Source organism: Amphibalanus amphitrite, unplaced genomic scaffold (assembly GCF_019059575.1).
Source record: "Amphibalanus amphitrite isolate SeventyFive unplaced genomic scaffold, NRLGWU_Aamphi_draft 000079F_arrow, whole genome shotgun sequence".
NCBI classification, from domain to species: Eukaryota; Metazoa; Arthropoda; class Thecostraca; order Balanomorpha; family Balanidae; genus Amphibalanus; species Amphibalanus amphitrite.
The window spans coordinates 1,141,818-1,163,140 of NW_024881575.1; the positions used below are offsets into that span (position 1 = coordinate 1,141,818).

Sequence of the window (21,323 nt, forward strand, 5' to 3'; positions counted from 1 at the left end):
AGTTTGGGCAGTGCTGGACGGAGGGACGGTAGGAAGTCACTGACCGGGGAGCCGTGCCACGCGGCGTGACGGTGGCGGGCTGTCTAGACCGGTATCGGGGGACTCTGTAAACAGGCTCTGTCGGGGCTGAAACAGGCCGAGTCTCCCGCGAACAGGATTGTTGGCAGCTACTCGGCATTGGTACACTATCGATAAATACAAAATGTTTAGTGTTGTATGCGCAGCTACTTTTGCCCAATCCAAAGCTTGGTAACAGGTAAGCTTTGAGCTTTCATAACAATAGAGCACCAAGATTCATGTAAGTATTCGTTGGAATATACTGCTATAGACGGATCGAAAGCCAGCGGAGCGTATACTTTACAGAGCATCAGTGATCAGAGTGCTGTAGCTCTGCAGCTGCCGGTGGAACGTTTAGGGCCGTACCAGTCACTACCTGCCGTTGCACCGTATCGTACCGAGCTGCATATATCAATCACCGGTGCTACCGTGGACCCGGCATTCCTGCTCCTGCGGAAAAACCGCACCGGGTGCCGACCGGGTGTCCTTACGGACACTTTCGAAAGCCCTCGGCGCACGGGAAAGGCCGCGTCGCGTCACGCAGTAGTGACCACTGCGGGGAGGGGGTGGGTGCGTGCACCGTCCGACTACTAGGAACGCGGCAAACGTGGACAAATTCTCCACCGGTATAGTCTTAGCGCCGCTGCAACCAGTCATGCTCACCATTATAAAGAGAGATTATGGTGCTTTCCTTTCCCCCGACAACAATGCCGCTTAGAAGCTTGTGGTCTGCGGCATGGTTGTCGCTAAAATTTTGACGCCGTTTAGCGCATATGTTCCGTGGCCGTGCAAACGTCCATTCACAAATCACAAGTCACTCACTCACTCACCTACTACCTCACTTACTCAATCACTCACGGAATTCTCGCCCACTGCAAATTATGAAATGTTGCGTGAGTCAACGACCCAACTGAGTTGACTGACACTGAGTGTACACAGATGCTGATGGTCCCCCGGAATCACCAACCGTCCCTTGTCTTTCAGTGTCATTGACCGTTCCGTATCCCCCGCAGTCGCTGACCAGTTACCGCAGTGTTCCATTTTTGGGAATTTTGAGTGGAAAATCACACCTAATGGGCAAAATATTTTCATCCCCAAAACCAGGTAAATTGGAATTCTTTCATCTTTGAAAAATGCTCAACTCATGCTCAACAATTAACAGCCAGATTACCAGATATACCTAGCAGCGCCATATCAATATAGACAGAACTTACAGGTTTGCTACATAATACATAATTTCCATGAAAAAAGATGCTAAATCAAGGCACAAACCCAACAACTCCCCCTGACTGACAACGAAAGAAAATAACCTTGCACACTTCCAGCTGTTAATAACAAATATGCGTTGAATGACCTTGATCACCTCAACTGTTTGTAAAAAATGCTTTTGGATATTCATAACAACTATGATTAACGGTCGTCAAGTTAGATGTAAGTGAATCCTAATCTATAATCTAAGATTCGGAATCAGGCGAGCCGCTACGATTTGGACCAAACTTGGTCAGTGGATAGAACGTAACGTCCTGATTACGATGCACCCAAAATCTAAGCTCGGCCCGCCATATTTACGAAGTTACGGATGTTTCAATTTCAAGGTCATTCGGGAGAGCCCCTACGATTTCCGTCAAAATTTGTGTACGGACACTCTAGGTGCTCCTCATTACGAATATCACAAAATTTAAGCTCGGCCCACCATATTTACGAAGTTACGGATGTTTCAATTTCAAGGTCATTCGGGAGAGCCCCTACGATTTCCGTCAAAATTTGTGTACGGACAATCCAGACGCTCCTCATTACGAATATCACAAAATTTAAGCTCGGCCCGCCATATTTACGAAGTTACGGAGTCACAAAGTTACGGAATTTCAAGGTCATTGGGCGAGCCCCTCCGATTTTCGTCAAAATTTGTATGCGGACACATTACATGCTCCACATTACGAATATCGTAAAAGCTAAGCTCGGCCCGCACAATTTCAAAAGTTACAGATGTTTGAATTTCAGTGAGTTTCAAACCTCAGTAACTTTTGAAATAGTGCGGGCCGAGCTTAGCTTTTACGATATTCGTAATGAGGAGCATGTAATGTGTCCGCATACAAATTTTGACGAAAATCGGAGGGGCTCGCGCAATGACCTTGAAATTCCGTAACTTTGCGACTCCGTAACTTCGGAAATATGGCGGGCCGAGCTTAAATTTTGTGATATTCGTAATGAGGAGCGTATAGAGTGTCCCTACACAAATTTTGACGGAAATCGTAGGGGCTCTCCCGAATGACCTTGAAATTGAAACATCCGTAACTTCGTAAATATGGCGGGCCGAGCTTAAATTTTGTGATATTCGTAATGAGGAGCACCTAGAGTGTCCGTACACAAATTTTGACGGAAATCGTAGGGGCTCTCTCGAATGACCTTGAAATTGAAACATCCGTAACTTCGTAAATATGGCGGGCCGAGCTTAGATTTTGGGTGCATCGTAATCAGGACGTTATGTACTATCCACTGACCAAGTTTGGTCCAAATCGTAGGGGCTCGCCTGATTCCGAATCTTAGATTATAGATTAGGATTCACTTACATCTAACTTGACGACCGTCTATGATTAGTGGTTTGCTGCCAACGCAAAACGGATGAGCCGCTGCTTGCGCAAATCAAACACTACCTCTGCAATTCACTTTTGACTAAGTTACGCAGGATACGCCTACAAAATTGTCATCTTTGGACCCGCAGTCAGCTGGGCACACCCTGGCACACCCTAGGGATGAATTTAAAACTTGGTGGGCTCTAACTTTTTTCATTTACAAAATAGGGGTATGAGACAGATACTAACTTATTCTACATTCATTTCTGATCCTATAGTATCAATTTCACCACAAATTATGTCCGTCAATGGCTTCTAGAGGACTTGAAAGCTCGATGCGTCGGGCCTGGCAGAGGTCCAAGATGAGAAAAGCCACCCTACGCACACCCTAGGGATGAATTTAAAACTCCGCGGGCTCTGGCTGGTTTCATAGGTAAAATAATGTTTTGAGACCGATACCAATTTATTCTGCGTTTATTTCTGATCCTATCGCATCAATTTCGCCACAAATTTTGTCCGTCAATGGCTTCTAGAGGACTTTAAAGCTCGAGGCGTCGCGCCTGGTAGAGGTCCAAGATGAGAAAAGCCACCCTGGGCACACCCTAGGGATGAATCTAAAACTCCGCGGGCTCTGGCTGGTTTCATATGCAAAATAATGTTTTGAAACCGATACTAATTTATTCTGCGTTCTTTTCTGATCATATTATATCAATTTCACCACAAATTATTTACGTTATTAGTTTTTAGATGTCCTTAAAACTCGAGGCGTCGGGTCGGGCAGGGGTTCAAGATGACTGACACGCCACCCTGGCACACCCTAGGGATGAATATGAAACTCTGTGGACTCTGGCAGGTTTCATACGCGAAATGAGGTTATAAGACCGGTAATGATGTATTTTACGTTAAATTCTCATGCCTTTGCAATAATCTTACCGCCAATTATTCACTTCAATTAGTTTCTAGAGGTTTTTAAACACGACGCGTTCGGCCGAGGGAAAGCCAAGATGAGTGAAAGGATACCTTGGCACACCTCTAGGGATAAATTTAAGATACGGTATTCCCAGATCTGCCCAATACATGTTCTGAAGCTGGTAGATGGGATTAAGAAGGCCCTAGCTTTTTAATAAATTATCCCTCGCCCGTAGGGGGGGGGGCGAACGAACCACCCCCTCGTTTTTTCGAGAATAACTCGCGTAAAAAGCGGCCGATCGCGACGAAACTTTCAGGACCCTCGAGTCAATTAATTTGACACCTACTCTGAAAATCTCATATTCCTGACCCAAATGACCTTTGACCTGTGACCTATTTCTTGAGGCCATGTTTGGCCGGAATCGCGATTCGGCGAGCCGCTAACGCGTTCCGTTCCGTTCACTCCCGTCCGTTCCGTTTCGGGTGTTCTGGTCAGTTGTGCTCTCGCTTTCCCTTCCGTTTGGGGTGTCCTGATCAGCGATGCCCTCCGTTCCGTTGCAGTTGCTCTGATCAGTGATCACTGATGCCCTCCGTTCTGTTGCGGGTGCTCTGATCACTGATCACTGATCATTGACGCTCTCACCCAGCACTTACCACGTGACATGATACGAAGCTACCGCTCCGTTTCGGTGGCCGGCCATGAGGTCGGTGGCATCCTTTTATCATTTTTTTTTTTGCATCCCGCTCCGTTCCGATACGGATGCCCTGGTTACTGGTTAGTTGCACGCTTTTTATTGCGATGTTGCGTATTATGCTGCGCAGTGCACATCGTTCCGTTTGGGGTGCCCTAATCAGTGCCCTTTTTCTAGTCTCATGTAGTGCACCGTTCCTTTCGAAGAGTTGCGCTGACACCGTTTCCATTTTCACTATGCGTAATGAGTACCGACTATCGCTGACCGTTCCGGCATTCGGGCCGGGAGATTTCCGGCGTATGTCATGCTGCATAGTGCGACTGCAATTGCATACTCAATACTGCGTCCCGTTCCGTATGCTCAGAGCAAAGGCACCATTTCCAGTATCATCCGGCCATTGTCATATCTGTTGAAAATGGAAAGCTCAAAGCTATACTGTGTACACTGTACGAATATTACCAGATCAGATGCGAACGAAAACTACATACCTACTTATATTGCCGCATATTATCTCAAATATACAGTAATCTTGGAAGCGGTGCTGCCATATTGTAGGCGCAAAACGTCCCCGAGGCCAGAACACATGAGTTATACGGTTTATGGTTTCATAGCGATCAGTTACGTCAACAAACTGCCCATCAGGGTATCATGATTACCTACGATTTTATGTCTGACAGTGTCACAGTGATGACCACGCCTCACGCATTACACAGTCTGAGTCAACTGCACTAAATCAATAATACAGGACGACCGAATGATACCCTTTGCAACGGCAATGACAGGTTCCTTCCCACTTTCTTTGCTTAAAAAAAAAAGAAGAAAACTTCTCCGCATGGCACTATTACCAAAGCCTGCATATAGGGAGAGCTCCCTCACCCGCCCCTCCCCCACCCTCCTTAAGATATGACAACAGATTTCAACAGAATCATTGCATCTTCTGCTTCTTAAAGACCTAGTTCGCTCGCATGATGGCGACTGACGTCGCGAGGATGGAGGTCCGCGGATGATCTTCTTTAGGAGAAATATACAGGCAGAAGGACCCGTCCTGGATCCGTGCCAGTAAGCATGAGTAGGAACTTAGCAGATGCTGACGGTAATATCTGCTGTCTGCATCTGAAACGGAAAGGAAGGCATTGATTTAAGGCTAGGAGAAGGATGGCCACTGGACAGTCATTCAATTGTGACAATGCATTTTGACTTGTGAGGAAAATGAAATCTCACTGGTTGAAGTAGGTATTCATTCTTTGCTGTATAAGAGACAAGGGTGATTCTGAAATTCATTAGTCTCAATCAAACACAAATGTTGGGATAAAATGGGACGGATTTAGAAACACTTGGTGATCAGATGTTTAAGTTATAGTTCTGCCGTGCCCGTAGATCATCCTTATCTATTTGCATCGTCTTTTTCGGTTAGTTTTGGTGGTCAGGAATGGTATGTTCGCTTATTATCAGCCAGCGTAGCGTTACACATTTATTGCGAAAGTGATATAGGTTTTCACTTGTTTTTTTTCTCATCCTAGATTTTTTGGTCGTCATCGTCACACCCAACCAAAATCCAATTTTAGAACACTGAGTTACCGTCCCGTGCCCCTCTGTGTTACTGTCTGTTCCGTGCCCTCCAGTGCCACTGATCGTGCTGTGTCCCCTTCTGATAGAGGTGTTGTCCGTCCCCTCCCCGCCCTCTTTCAGAGGTGTTGGGCGCCGTGGTCTCGATGTTGACCTTTCCGTATCCCTCACGGTTGCTGACCGTCCCCTGTGCTCCTCACAGAGTTGCTGGGCGCCGTGGTCTCTGTGTCACTGATCGTCCCTACCCCCTCACCCTACAGAGGTGCTGGGCGCCGTCGTCAGGGTATCACTGACCAGTGACCGTCCCTCCCCCTGTTTCACAGGTGCTGGGCGCCGTGGTCTCGCTGCTCAGTGACCGTCCCGTGCCCCCGCTCCTTTACAGAGGTGCTGGGCGCTGTGGTCTCTGTGCTCACCATCTGGGTGGTGACGGCCGTGCTCGTCTACATGGCCGTCGAGCGGATGGCCCATGGACACTACGACATCGACGCCGACACGATGCTCGTCGTCTCCGGCATCGGTGTGCTCGTCAACATCATGTGAGTGGGGGACCCGCCTGGCTTGAGTGGGTTGGTTATACCAGGTGGTTTTGCACTGCGACTGCAGGTGCATTTCGTGTGGTATAAGCCTAAAAATGGGTGACTTTGAATTACGTAATGTGATATACAGAACGGGTTAAACTGGTTTATGAATTGCTGGTTGTTGGCATTTTTGGCTACCAAATGCTAAAGCGGGCTGTAAGGTAAAGGACAAAGGTGAACCAAACATTTGGTGCATCAATGGCATCTCTAATGGCGCTGCCTATCCGCGGTCGGCCGGTACCTAGATATCGCTCCTATCGCGCAGATAAAGTGATGACTGGGGGTTGCGGAATGCCTGCAGTTAGCACGGCCGGGAACCGGAAGATATAGTTATCTTTTTATAGTCATTTGATATGCTTATCTTCTTTCTTTAACGTCATCAATTGCTCTATATGTGCATAGTATTGTCGTACCCAGGGCACTAGTCGTACCATTGACTCGAAATGTATAAATCGTTAATGATGGTTGTTTTAACAGGTCGTTTGTGACATCTTTTCCTTGGTTTTTACTGTATATCCGCTGTTTCTGATGTTTTCACGTATTTTTTTTTTTCGTATCTTCCACGGACCAGAATATTATATACCTATTCGTTTATTGCCCTCTACTTTTGTTCCAATTGCGCTGTTCTGACCGGCCGGGCCGTGACGGTCTCGGTCCAGCTACGCTGCAGCATTGGCATCCCAACGCGCCCGACCTGACGCCGGCGCCGCCGCTGTGTATCGTGTCCCATCTGACGCCTGCCGCCGCTATGTATCGTGTCCCATCTGACGCCGGCCGCCGCCGCTGTGTGTCGAATCCCATCTGACGCCGGCCTCCTGTGTCTACCCTGACGCCACCGCCGCCGCTATGGTTGGTGTATGTCTCCCTTGACGCCGGCCGCCGCCGCTGTGTATCGAATGATCTGACGCCGGCCGCCGCCGCTGTCCGCAGAATGGGTGCCCTGCTTCACGGCCGGTGCCTGGGCTCGGGCCACGGCCACAGCCACGGCCTCAGCTCGAGTCACAGTCACAGTCACAGTCACGGTCACAGTCACGGCGGCGAGCGGTCGGCCACGGAGAACATAAATGTGCGCGCCGCTACCATCCACGTGCTGGGAGACCTGATCCAGAGCATCGGCGTGCTCGTGGCCGCGCTCATCATCAAGTTCAAGGTACGCACACGTCGAACTGGCGAAAAGTATTGCATTTGACTCAACCCATTCACTACTCGGCTGCTTGTTTTCAAATGGCTTCTGAAGTTGTCATCTTGTTTGCATCTTATTAAAATCGTTCTAATCGTCTAGTTTCTTTGTGAGCCTGTATTTCGATCTCGCCTGGTACGCGTGTTTCTGCATCAGTGCTTGCAAGAGATTACTTGTGTGTGACCGCTGAGGATCTTTTTGTATGTTCGAAAGTCTGTATGAATATTTTGCCAGTGTAGGAGCAATTAAGCCCATTATGAGTGCTTTATTAGTGTATGAACACTTAGACCTCCCGTTTCGTCTAGTTCCGATCTCGTTTCGTCTCTTTGTGACCCCCGTTTCCAGTGTATGACCGTCCGCCCTGTTCCTCTCCCGCTGTCAGCCCGAGTACCGGATCGCGGACCCGATCTGCACGCTGCTGTTCTCGGCTATTGTGATGGCCACCACGGTCGGTGTGATGCGGGATGCCACCCGGATACTGATGGAGAGCACCCCCGACTCGGTCCAGTACAGGTACGGCACAATATAGCACACTACAGACGTACAGTACAGGAACAGTACAGTACAGCTGCACACGTCCAATACAGGTACGAACCGACGGGACGGAGGGGGAGGGGGACTGTAGTGGACGGTCGGTCGGGCAATGGCCAGTGAACAATGCTGTGTGCATACTAGGTCAGATTAGCGATGATTACAACGGATATTACGATATTTAGCTTCCGGCTGCCGCCATCACAAACCTAGCTCTGCATGTTTAGTAAGGAAGTCAGCGGTATTTTATTCAGCTTGAGTATTTTTCAACCTGGCCACGTTATCTAGACTCAGATAAGATTTTGGAATGTTTGAATTGGTAAATTTGGGAATATCATACGCAGTGTGCAAAAGCCCAGACGGCATTCGATCGAAATGAAAAGATGGAGTGATACGGCCAGAGTTGTAAGGCACACTCATCAGTGCGCTGTCTTGGTGCCGGTGCTGTTTTTCTGTGGCCGTGAATCGTGACTGGACACCGGTAATTATCCAGGTAATGGCCGTTGGTAACACTGTATCGAGCAGAGTGTTCACTGTTAACACTCCGTCTGTCAGTGATGAAACCACTGGTAACACTCCTAGCTGTCCGCCAGCTCATGCTCTATGCTACTTCCTGACTGTCCGCCGGCTCGGTGGTAACACTCCTTCTCTGTCCGCCAGCTCTGTTGTAACATGTAACACTCCCTGTCTGTCCTACAGCGCGGTGCTTTGTGACCTGGAGGGGATTGAAGGTGTGGTGAACGTCCACGACCTCAACATCTGGTCACTGAGCGTCGACAGGACCGCCATCACTGCTCACCTCACTAAAGGTGAGCTTCGCGGCGTGCCCAGCCCCAGCCGTAACTGTGAGCGTGTGTGCTGTGTGTCGTCAGCTCAGCAGTCAGTGTAGCGTAAATTGGCGTACGCTCAGCTAGTATATTGTCTCACGGTGATATACGTAACTATGCACTGATGTTTTATCCTGCTCGGTGCAGCTGAAACTGGCCGTGTTCTGTCAGCGGTTGATCCGATAGTCCTCCCTTTGTTTTGACCCAGCTCAGGGCTCAGACGCATGTGCTGTGTGCGGTCGGTCCAGCATGGGACATGTGCCGCGTCTTTGACCCATCTCCGCAGCACTGACGTTTGGCTCGCTCCGTCAGAGTCGGGCGCCGACGGTGACCAGATCCTGCGGACCGCTCTGGCGCTGCTGCGGCTCCGGCACGGCGTCCAAAATACCACCGTCCAGGTCGAGCCCTACGACGCCGCCATGGAGGCGTGCGAGGCGTGCCAGGTGCCTCCGCCGAGCGGTGATGGACGCCGGTGAGGCCCGTACGCCCGCCGGTGAGCCGTGAGGTCGGTCCGCCCGCCGGCCGCCGCACTAACTCCGCCAGTATGGACCGAGGCCAGGCGGCGGCACCCGACAGGTGCCGTCCCGACCGCGGCCACCAGCTTGCGTTCGTTTGTTGTACTCGTTTATTTGTTGCTACCTGAGATACCTTAGTTATCCGAGTGCAGTGAGCACGCTGTCACCCGTCCGCCCGATGATATTCATAATACGCAGTGCAACAAACCATTGGTTGAGGAGATTATTTTGGGGGAGGGATGTCTGGGACGAATGTTCTGAAATGTTAGCGCTGTGTATGAGAAATTCCTTGACGTTTCTGCATCCGCGGAATGAGACCTGAAAGTTAACAACTTGCTCTTCTTTTAAGCAAATATAGCGCAGAGTGCCTTGAGTGCAATAAGAAGCCAATCATACGTGTATTACGCCTAAATTGTAGTCGACGTAGTTTCATTCTCAACTTCAATGTCGGTGCCGCCTGATGGTTGTGGCAAACCCTTTACTCTATATGGCCATTGTGAAAATATAACGTAACTTGTGTAAGTCTATGGATAGTAATACTGGAAACCTACACATTCATTTCATTGCTTAATATTCATATTTATTTTTGTTAAGTAGTTCTAGAGTAAAAAAAAAAAATGATTTGTAACGAGATATTGTGTTGTTCCTCTACATTCGATTCCACTGTAGAACGTAGCATAACATGCTGCTTTTCTTATGCATGGCTGTTTTTCGATTGATCAAACATTTCCTATTTACCCCCGTTAATAGGGCGGATTCGTTGCAAATCGTTAACGTGTGATTCCAGCGTGAGCCATGGTTTTCCAGGACGGCTGCTGTGTGATGTCTGTGTCTGTGATGTGAAACCTCAATATCCAATATCCTATCATGACTCAGTACCCACCCAGAGTGAGTAATGTGGTGTTGTACGCACACCGCACGTATGTGCCAGACGGTGTAGGTTCCGTGGCGTTCGGAAAGTGAGCTGAGAGCCTGTTGTGACCGCGATGCTTGGAGTTCCGACCAGGGTTGCCTTATGGTACCCTCGCCCCTGGACGACCATCCCAGGGTCCGCTAGTACCCGGGGCTCCTGCGAGGTCGGCTCAGGCCGTTAGGGGTCGCGTCACCTAACTACGCGAATGGAGTGTGGTGCCGCACACTTGGGGTAGACGTGATCAATGTGCTAAACCATTAGACGTGAACAGAAATACTTAGTTTTATATATCGGTGCATGACACTGGCGGTTTGACAGTTAAAACCCGCCTTTGGGTGTGTGATGTTTTGTACCATTCCCGAATACAAAGGCCATTTCGTGACCTGTGTCCGTCCACTCCACCGACTGGGAATACACCATTTTGCTGCCGGGCGCATATAGCCATGCAGTCTCTTTGAACACTGGATGACTATTGGGAGAAGGGCGCGTCGATATGGATTTTAACCTGCCTCGTTTAATATTTTCACCCTACTATGCTGTACCTTCATCGACTGAATGCTAGAGCTGCGATGGTTCTGACGGAAAAGTCTTACCGAGAGATGAAGCCCGATGAAGTGGTAATCCCATTCTGCACGGGCGGAAAGGTTCAGCACAATGTTTTACTGAGGATCGGAAATGTTTTAAGGAAGGATCGGTATACAAGTTCCGTATACAAGTTCTGAAGTTCCGTCACGTAGGCCCGATTTCTACTGACGATTTCTACGATTTCAGTAATTTCCGTTTGATACAATATCGTGGCATCTATAACATCCCATCTGAATGCATACTACTCCGCCGCTACAAAATTGTTGAAATGCACAACACATCATTCTCATCCACGTTTGACGCAAATCAGATCAACAGTTTAACACTAGCATTGGCTGCAGGAGCGGGGCATGCAATATTACAAGACGATTGTTACACATTATTTGTCCCTTGTCCGTAAGACCGTGATCTCAAGATCTTTATGTGATTAAAGCAGCATCAACATTAATACCAGATCGCTAGATAAAACGATGCTTCACATCTCATGTAATTATTTCCTTATAATTTGGTGCCGTATTTTAAACTTATGCACAGCTTCAATAAATGGCTCGGCTGCACAACAGCTCTGTATATCTGGTGCTGCTACGACACAAAAGCTCAATATACGACGCACGTAAGCCGCACTGTCGATATGGCACATCCCCGCTCCTATCTCCTCACTGGGTTCTGAGAGCGTCCGTGGGCAGCGTCCACCGACACAGCACGGCTCCGGCCGTCGGGAGCCCGCCTGGCACTGATGGGAGAGCGGCGGCATCTAACGCGTCACTGCGCCTGCACCACGCACTGATTGCACTACCGCGTCACTGTACAGTGCGCAGTACGCACTGAGCGCACCGCACTGTGTATCAGGTCAACAGCGGAGGCCATTTGTCCACAGTGGCCACCATTGCACTCGGACGCACCTTCAGACAGCGAGTCTCCCGGATGTCTCCGCTGCGCGCCCCTCAAAAGTCCCAGGTGTTCTCCTGATTCAGCTGGAGTCCGGCCATGTCGGTGACGAGACGGTCACGCACGATCTGCTCGCCTGAAACACGGGGATGCACATGTCAGAAGGAACAGCTCAAATATGCAGGCATCGCGCAATTGGTGCATATGCAGACACGCATCCTGTAAAGGTGGACTTTTAAAAGTAATGATTCAACAGCGGTCCAACAGAAATTTTATGGTTGCAGTGATATGCAATTATACCAATGCATTCATATACCACAACATAAAAAAATGATTCACGCGTCGCATTGAAGAAGTAAGGTACCAAATCAAAAATGAATACGGAAGGATATCGTAGGGAGGGTAATCGTCGTAAGGAAGGTAGGGAACGTAAAACCCATCAGACAGTGAACGACATAGCTATTGACCCACGGTGAAACCATGGATCCATGGTGAAACCGAATAGCCAACATTGACGGCTCCTCCGCTCACCTTACACACCCCCAGCACTGGAAGAGCTCAGTCTGGCGAGTCTGGCTCACCTTCGAGCAGGGTGGCCTCGCTGACGGGCACGTCCGGCCGCAGCAGGTGGCTGAGCGGCGGAGCGCGCCGGCACTGACGCACCAGGAACGGGTGCGTCAGCAGCTGGGCCGGCGTCGGCCGCCGCGACGGCTCCCGGTCCACGCACAGTCGCACGAACTGGTGGAACGCGTCCGAGAACCGGCGCCCGGGCGCGGCGCGCATCAGCCGCAGAGAGGTGTCTGCGGCGGACAGGGACACACGGTCATTCGGAGGAGCGGCCGGCCGGCCGGTCAGCCACCGCCACCCCAGACACTCGGCTGAGGAACGTGCTACCGCCTCGACACAGTGTAATGGATAGTTCCATCTAACAATATAATCAGTGTGATGACTAAATGTAATGCACTAACTAATAGGTACCTAAATTTGAGTTCCGACGTTCTACTGCAGACTAGCACTGGATTAGGTAGGCACCATCACCCCACCCTGCTCCGAAACCAATGAATGGCCTTGGCACACCGACCGCCGCAGCTTCCCTGGTCCGTCCTACACGATACCGGCCAACCTCCACTGCTGATCCTACCTATGCTATCGACCATCCCCTAGTCCTTGAGCTCCCATGCCGACCCGACGCCGTCCCGTCAGCCCCGTCTACGCGCCCCATCGGCCACTGACCGTCTCCGTGCCAACCCTCCACCATCCCTTCGGTCAATAACCCTGACCCGCCTGGTCAACGCCCCGTGTCAAACCCACCCGTCCCATCATCCACTGACCATCCTCGTGCACGGCCGGGTCGTCTGTGTCGTTCTGCTCCTGGACGCGCTCAGCATAACCAGCATCGATAGTGGTGGCGTCGAGCAGCACGGGCTCACCCTCGCCGGCCAGCTTTTCGTGCAGCATGGCGGCCGGCGGCATCTGGGCGAACGGCTCCAGACCGTTGGCCAGCTCGCACGCGGTGATGCCCAGGCTGTACACGTCGGAGGAGGCCGTGTAGCCGCGCAGGTCCTGTCGGCCGACCGGCAGATGGTAAATAGAAGGCGTGCGGTAGAGCGGAGTGGGCCATGGGGACAGTCAGACGCACGGTATAAGAGGAGTGAGTCGTGGGGATAGCCAGCGCACGTTATGAGGGATCGAGGTGCTACAGTGCTCACACCCAATGTTGGTACTGACCCTACAAGGTGGGGGCCGGTATCTCTCGGTGCTAAGTCAGCATTTATCTCTGTATCTGAGCTACTGCTGTTGGTAAATGGTAACTCACCTGAGCTAGTATCTGAGAACTGAGCCGGTGTCTCTATATGAGCCAGTATATCCGACCCGTGCCTCAGCCAGTGCCTCACCTGAGCGAGTATCTCTGGACTGAGCCAGTTGAGGCCGTCGGCGGCCAGCTCGGGGAACTGGTGGATGCGCGCCAGCCGCCGGCCGTCCCGGTAGGAGCAGTAGCTGGAGCGCAGACCAGCCAGGTACGTGTCCCCGTTGGCGCCGATCAGGATGTGCGACGCCCGCACACTCCTGCGGATAGAGGGCACAGGGAATCGCCAGGCGTCAGCGGTACAGTCAGATACGGGCAGCGAGTGAAATTACAAAGATTTCATCGCTGAAGTTTCCTGATAAAGTAATAACTAGTCCATGCACGTACCGTGAATGCCTCCTACACTGTGGTGCTCGAGCTATAAACAGTAAACACCTCACCCCTCATTAGCATATTATGTTAACCAGCCAGTATATGTATCCACAGATTTCCTCGATGCTAGCTCCGCCTAGCGCTCACCGGTGTGCGTATCCCTGCGAGTGGAGAGGGCGGAGCGTGCGTCCGCCAACCATCAGTGCTGAGTGCATGTCTCCCCAGGTTTCATCGGTGCATTTTTACAGCCCATCCCATCTCACCGGCGTAAAGAGGTGCTCTTTTTGGGGATCCAGGTAACCCGACCCCCGCTCCCCGCCCCGCAACCCTTCTCCAGGTACCCACAACTACCCGCATGGGGAACTTCAGTGGTAGCAGCCCGCAACAACCCGCATAACACATTTTCCCCATTTCCATTAAAAATATCTTTAAATAGGTTCATTCTCAAATAATGTCAAATGTTTAATCAAATGCACATTGCAGGTGTACAAACCATTAAGTATTCATGATCAAGAATTGTCCACGTCAATATTCTACAAATCACAAGAAGAGAAAAAATTGGATATTTTGCAACCGCATAAAACCCCCACCAGAGAATTTCCTGGTGATGCAACCCGCTTAAACCCATGCGGGTTTTGTCGACCCGCTCATTGCGGGCTGGCGGGTCGGGAAAAAGAGCACCTCTACCGGCGTATGTCTCCCTAGTTTCACCAGTATTGGTCACCCCAGTCTCACCAGTGTATTGTCTCCTTGGTCCTTACCGGTGCACGTATCCCTGCGAGTGAAGGTAGTCGAGCGCGCGTCCGCCTAATCTCACCTATGGAGCCCTGACCAGAGTGGTATTACCGCTCGCCTGATCTTACCAGTGTATATTTCCTTAGCACTTACCGGTGCACGTATCCCTGCGAGTGGAGGTAGTCGAGCGCGCGCACCACGTCGCGCAGTATGAGCGCGATGGCGCGCTCGGGCAGTCCCTCGGTGAAGTGGGCGGCCAGCAGGTCCTTGGTGGAGCCGTAGCCGCACAGGGGCTCCACCATCCACAGCTCGGTGCCGCTGACGAAGGAGCTGAGACAGGGCATCAGTCGGGCGTGCCGCAGCTGGCGCATCGCCTGACTCTCGTGCTGCCGGCGGAGAGAGGGGCGCGCGGTCAGAACTGGTCCCGGCAGAACGGGAAAATCCATCCAACATTGTGCGAGGGAGAGAGCTCTAAATATGCAATTCTGACTAAACAAACAGCTTAATGAGATCATATTTCTACTTCATTGATAGTTACACATGCAACATATTAAAATCATCGTAATAAATGTCACACCTTCATTACCGTTTAGTTCGTGTAGATAAAAACACAATCAGATAAAAGTAAACACCGGTTAAAAACATACAACACGACAACGCACGACAAAGCACGATAACATTCTTCTCACCTGCAAGATGGACAGGACCTCAAAGCTGCACTTGTCGACATCGTACTTTTTGACGGCCACCAGGTTACCGGAGGCGGCGTGCCTGGCCAGCCACACTGAGCCGATGCCGTTGAAGCAGTGACCCACCATTGTGAGCACCCGGTACGCCGTCGGCGTCATCTCGTGGTTGTGCATTGCAGCCGTGTGTGGTGAGCAGTAGACGGGCAAACTGTGGGCGGCACCGAACAACCGTCAGCCATTATGCATTGTGTTTGGGGCCTAGTCTATTTGTGTGGGTATTATGTTTTATTTTTGTATCAGAAGTGAGGTTTAGTATTAGTGAGCTGAGCTTCAAAGGCAAAAGTCGCGGAAGTTGCTGGTCAGGTTCTGATCTCAACAACTTATTGAGAAACTCTGTGTCCGCAGCAGTGTTAAAGTTGAACTCATCTAAATATCCAACCAGCATTAACCCTCGCCTGCACATGTCATTTTCCCATCCGAGAACGCACATGGGGGGGATGCCACCCCCGCGCCATTTCGTTTCTGCTGGAGATAGAGCTTCACGGCAAAGACCAACAGGTTCTTTGGGAAGAGACGATTCCAATGGTACCCAATTTACCTCATTAGGTCAATCATTGACTTTCCAGGTCAGGTCAAACTAAAAATGTTGCTGTTTGGGGCCACCGTCGGAATACCATGTGCTGTGCCCATCATTTACCGATGACGCTGCCGTTTGTGGTGAGACTCTGCCGTTTGTGGCTGTGGTCATTTCAGGCCATGTTCGGTCAAGGTCAATGACGTGTGTTTGTATGTCGGGGATGGTTGCTGGGAGGCTCTTCAGAGACTTTTCATAAACGGGTGGCAGCCTGTGAGACGCTGTAAAATTTATTATAACGATGGAACTGAGTTTAGTTAGTCATGGATAGAACATAATCCATGGTTTAGTCGCTATCCACTGCTTTTCTGAATTTTCTAAGAAACGAAGGCGAGGGCCGTCATGTCCGTTCAACTCCTCTGCTGACTGCTCTCAATTCAAAATGAAATCTTCGACTTATTGAAACAAAAATTGACAAATAGAACTCATTCTTAAAACAAAAAGTACAGGTCCGTACAAAATAACCAACCATAAACAAAATCCATAAATTCGTACAACACAGTACAACTGTACAACACGTCTGCGCGCCGCCGCCCGTTTCCAACAGGGCTACCAACGGTAATTTTTCTAAATCCCAAGATCGCCGCGCGAATTTCCCAAAATCGAGCTCCATATCCCCACGGTGACTATAAATACGGTGATCTCATCTGGATTTGGTCACGTGATCATTTTCGAGCGCAGCGCACGTGCAGTTGTGGCGAGGGCACTTCCAGAAATTCTGGATCCATGCGATTTTGGAGCCAATGTAAAGTCTATGGGAAAATGGTTCATTTTTATTTGTTTTTCTTGTCACACCTAAACTTTCAAGTTTTTCTCAAAGATTCACCCTGATTCATGTGTAGAATTGATTGGTCTTTAACATGGTATCAATTTTAGATTTTTATCGGATAATTTCAAAAATTACTTACCATTTAAACTACCAAAAGAGGTGATTGCGGCTAAGCATTGTGACAGCCATATCATGTCATTGGGAAATTACGCTTTCTTGTGCATCTCCATTTTAACTGTTCTCGAAGTTAGTACCTACTGGATGATTCATGCGTGGAATTTGTTGAACTTTTGTCTTGTGTCACTGTTAATGCCTTTATGAAATAATTATTCAAGTAATTTCGCCCCGGCCGACATGGACGCCGTTGTGAGCCGGTTTTGGCGTCGGGGAGAGGGATAGGGAGAGGGAGGGAGGGAGGGAGGGAGGGCGAGAGAGAGAGAGAGAGAGAGAGAGAGAGAGAGAGAGAGAGAGAGAGAGAGAGAGAGAGAGACGGAGACGGAGACGGAGACGGAGACGGTGACGGTGACGGTGACGGTGACGGAGACGGAGACGGAGACGGAGACGGAGACGGAGACGGAGACGGAGACGGAGACGGAGACGGAGACGGAGACGGAGACGGAGACGGAGACGGAGACGGAGACGGAGACGGAGACGGAGACGGAGACGGAGACGGAGACGGAGACGGAGACGGAGACGGAGACGGGGAGAGAGAGAGAGAGAGAGAGAGAGAGAGAGAGAGAGAGAGAGAGAGAGAGAGAGAGAGAGAGAGAGAGAGAGAGAGAGAGAGAGAGAGAGAGAGAGAGAGAGAGAGAGAGAGAGAGAGAGAGAGAGAGAGAGAGAGAGAGAGAGAGAGAGAGAGAGAGAGAGAGAGAGAGAGAGAGAGAGAGAGAGAGAGAGAGAGAGAGAGAGAGAGAGAGAGAGAGATAAAGACCAGGGGCCATCGGTGAGGCGGGAGCTCCACGACAGGTACTGGGAGCGGGCTCGCCTTTTCCTCGTAGTGGCCCATCAAGGCTGGGCGGCGGCGGTACTAGTTTCGCAAGAGACAGAGACATGGAGCGACTCGGGACTCGTCTCAGTCCGGCCGCCACCCAGCCGCCCGCCGCGCCTGGCCGGGCTGCTGCTTCGCCGGCCGGATGGCGCGGGCGGCCCTCCCGGCTCCTGCCCGTCTGGGATGCGCTTCCCATCCGCAGGGCGTCGGCGGCGCCCAAGAGGCACAAGAATAACGGCGGTGCTGCGGGCGGCTTGTGGGGTGACGGTGCCGCGCTCCTTCCCCGGCTCCTCGCCGTCCGTCCCCCCTCCCCGGTGCCGTTTTCTTCCAGGGGAGGTGCCCCGGCCGCCGTGCCGGGGCGTAGCGCAGTCCGTGCTTTCAGCACAGCAAAATATCCACCCAGGCTAGATTAAGGTAATGACAAACTAGGATTAAGAGTGGCTACAGATTTCAGACTTTATGCAAACTTAACATTAAGATATTATATATGCAACTAAACACATGGTGTTTGTTCTAACCTAACACATGGTGTTTGTTCTAACCTTCTCAACAGAAAGTGAACATGTCAGGACAGCACCCCTTGGTGACCATTATACTCAAGGGGTGTAGGCACTGATCCCCCAGGGGCGAAGTGATAGGAGCACAAACATGAGTCACTAGTTAGCTCTGTGTCTTTCCTCCTGCAGGAAAAATATATGTGTGATGCCCAATGTGACTGGTACCTGCATATTATAAAGCTGGAAATATTGTACAAAGTTATGACAACACAAGCAAACAATGCATGTTACTGCTCTTGTTATTCCTATATGAGACCTCACAAGACACAAAAATATGCATGGTAAAAAAGGGAGCAACAATACATTTCAAATGTAGCTTGTCATTAAAATGATCATGGATTTCACTACCTACATCAAAAGTGAATGAAATTAAGTGATAATCAAAGACTCTGGAAAAGAAGATCAGCATAACCATAGATATGTAGACTACATAGGTATGTCTTGTTTCCAAAGCTAAAGTATGATCCTCAATGTTGTAAAAGTTGGTTGGCTTTTACAATAACTTTGAATAAAAAACAACATATGGTAAACACAATTCAAGGAAATGCCAAGATCCATCCAACCTTTGACATGCCCTGTTTGGAATGCTGTTAAACATGCTAAGATCTTCTCAGAATAGGAAAAATCAACTCAAAATATTACCTTCTTTTATTACAAATAAAATCCCCATGAATTTCACAGTATTGTGACTGCAGAGCTCATTCAGTCAATCAGAGACTGTGCAGAGACTTCATCATTCAAACAGAGAATCAATGTGCAGAGACTAACACTTTAAAATCTACAGACTTTTCACAAACATCTTTCATGCTACAAGCTTATGCCTACTCAACACTTTTTTCATGACTCAAATATGGTGGTGTTCATTTTAAGTGAAAACATTCATCCAGCACTAAGCAGATTATTTCTAAGCTCCACTAAGTCCCAATTTCTCCTATATTTCGCTTGGAGTCACTTCATAGTTTGAATTCAAGGTGCCTTGCGGATTTACCTCAGTTATGTAGATAAATACACAAGGATTTATGGGCTTTACCTCAGTTATGTAGCTGCTCCCTTAAATTAAGTTTCTCGTTAAATTTCATTGAGGCGTTGCAAGATGGGCTGTAGCAAAATTCTCTTTCCTGTTTAGCTGATGCTCATAATACCTCAACATTTTTCATTCCAATTTTTGTAGCTGTTAACAATTGATAAAGACCCATCTACCTAGACAACAATGACGTTACAGAGGAAACCCCTGGCTGTGTTTCACGGGCGCGCTGCCAGCTGCTGCCAGCGCATTTCGTGAGCTAGCATCAATCTCCGGTAGTGTTGGAGATATTGGCTTGTTGATGTCTCTATGTAAGCCAAAAATGGCTGGCAGAGTGCCGCGAAACACCACCCTTATTTTTGCACAATAATGGTGTGATAACTGTTCCTGCAAGAAAATATAAGGTGAAATGAAGTAAAATCAGGTCAAACATTAATATATGCCCAAAAGAAGCAGTGTATGGAGTACCAATGTTCACATTACCAATAATATGATGCACAACAGGCCATAGAAAAACCGGTGAATGTTGAATTGTAACCCAATTTCAATATCAATATTGCACTTGGCATTAGCAGTAAAACATACCGTTTTTGATGTTAAATCAACAGAAAAAACTCCTGAACATAAACAAAATGATCAGAATATATAATAAGGATAATAGTATAAATAAAAATCGACGAATCGGCCTATCATCGCCCATAACATTCACCACACCCCAATCCCCATTCCACGCACAGATTGTTTACCCCTTGGTTTACCCCGTGTTCACAGTCTCCCGGACGACGAAGACTCTATCCGTCGTCCGACCAATCACGTTCAAGATCAGCGGGGCTTGGCCCCGGTTCTCGAACGCCATTGGCCAGATCACGCAGAATCTTCGTCGTCAGGAAAACTGTGAACACGGTGTTACATTTTTCGCTATGGTAACAAAAGCGCCAGAATTGACTACCAGAATTGGATCCGAAGGTCAAATGGGTCACGTGACTGTCAAGTTCAGATGGACAACACCTGCATATCCCAAGGTCGACAGGATCAACGCCCAATGTGCATCCCAAGGTCTATTAGAAACCAAATATAGAGCAAATTAAGTGTATTTGACGTATTTTCAAATCTTTGGTTGACTAAATAAATCAATGTCAATATTTTACCCTCGGCGAATGTGTGTTTAATGGTATGTGAAATGAATGGTATTTAAAGTTGATTAGGAAACAAAATCTGGAAGGTGTACCGTTCCCTTTAATCAAACACATACATGATACATCTACGGTTTTTGATCGTAAGAAGAATGTAGCTATCACCACGCACTACATTTAAGAAGGTAATATTTGATGAAGAGTTTAGGAGAAGAAAACCGCGATTCACAAGCACTATTGCTGTAAAAGGCACTTACAGAGCTACGAAGGCCGCAGTCGCTCCCTTGCACGTTCCATCACAGACGACACTGAGTTCTGACTTCTGACCTTCTGAGCCTGCACCCTCCACTCTCCAGAAAGACGAGCCGAACTCGAGACGGGTCGAGGGCGTCGCCGCCGCCCGCCGGCCGCAATACGATACGAGTTGAAGCATGATCCGTCGCAGTGGCGGATCCAGGGGAGGGGGCAAAATGGGCATTTGCCCCCCCCCCCCAAACGGCATAGTTTTAACATTACACCTATGGACGATGCATGGAAAAAATCGATAAATTTTATGGTTTGCCCCCCCCAAAAAAAAACTCTGAGCTGGATCCGCCTCCGATCCGTCGGGCGTCGCAATTCGCAAACAGGCGGCCAGGCCGGGTGTTACGACGCGGAAGCCACTGGGTATTTCGCTAACTGCCTCACTTGAGAGCTGAGACGGGAGAAACAAAGTGAAGACGCGTCAAAGAAGGATAAGTTATTCGTGCTTCGTTGGTTGCTTGGTAAGGTACAGTCACCAGCACTTGCTACTAATCACCT

The 21,323-nt window shown here is 49.4% G+C and overlaps 2 protein-coding genes across 10 annotated transcripts in view; one reads left to right on the plus strand and one right to left on the minus strand.

Moving 5' to 3' along the window:
• The window catches only part of LOC122379491 (zinc transporter 2-like), an 89,971-nt gene extending 79,251 nt beyond the window's left edge, over positions 1-10,720 (plus strand). For all 3 annotated transcript variants that reach the window (XM_043361736.1, XM_043361735.1, XM_043361737.1), the window contains exons 4-8: positions 6,180-6,333; positions 7,306-7,525; positions 7,938-8,068; positions 8,786-8,895; positions 9,226-10,720. In XM_043361736.1, coding sequence (XP_043217671.1) covers positions 6,180-6,333; positions 7,306-7,525; positions 7,938-8,068; positions 8,786-8,895; positions 9,226-9,389 — 779 coding nt within the window. In that variant the 3' untranslated portion in view covers positions 9,390-10,720. The remainder of the gene's footprint in view (positions 1-6,179; positions 6,334-7,305; positions 7,526-7,937; positions 8,069-8,785; positions 8,896-9,225) is intronic.
• Positions 10,721-11,175: 455 nt separating this feature from the next.
• Positions 11,176-20,974, minus strand: LOC122379489 (STE20-related kinase adapter protein alpha-like). 7 transcript variants are annotated; one of them, XM_043361728.1, is made up of 7 exons: positions 20,780-20,974; positions 15,418-15,625; positions 14,882-15,114; positions 13,710-13,881; positions 13,146-13,377; positions 12,396-12,614; positions 11,176-11,950 (listed from the first exon to the last, which is right to left on the minus strand). In XM_043361728.1, exons 1-7 carry the CDS (start codon positions 20,953-20,955, stop codon positions 11,871-11,873), a joined length of 1,320 nt encoding a protein of 439 aa, XP_043217663.1. In that variant the 5' UTR covers positions 20,956-20,974; the 3' UTR covers positions 11,176-11,870. The 7 variants fall into 7 exon arrangements, with proteins under 7 accessions (XP_043217663.1, XP_043217667.1, XP_043217665.1 ...); XM_043361732.1 differs by lacking the exon at positions 20,780-20,974 and adding an exon at positions 19,975-20,117; XM_043361730.1 differs by lacking the exon at positions 20,780-20,974 and adding an exon at positions 16,115-16,671.
• Between the last annotated feature and the right edge of the window lie 349 nt (positions 20,975-21,323).

Coding starts and splice junctions, on each gene's coding strand:
- LOC122379489 (XM_043361728.1), bottom strand. CDS start 20,955: ATGCTTCAACTCGTATCGTATTGCGGCCGGCGGGCGGCGGCGACGCCC. Junction 15,626..20,779: donor ACTGCGGCCTTCGTAGCTCT/GTAAGTGCCTTT, acceptor TGCCGCCCACAG/TTTGCCCGTCTACTGCTCAC. Junction 12,615..13,145: donor CCCGGCCGTGCACGAGGATG/GTCAGTGGATGA, acceptor TGTCCGCCGCAG/ACACCTCTCTGCGGCTGATG.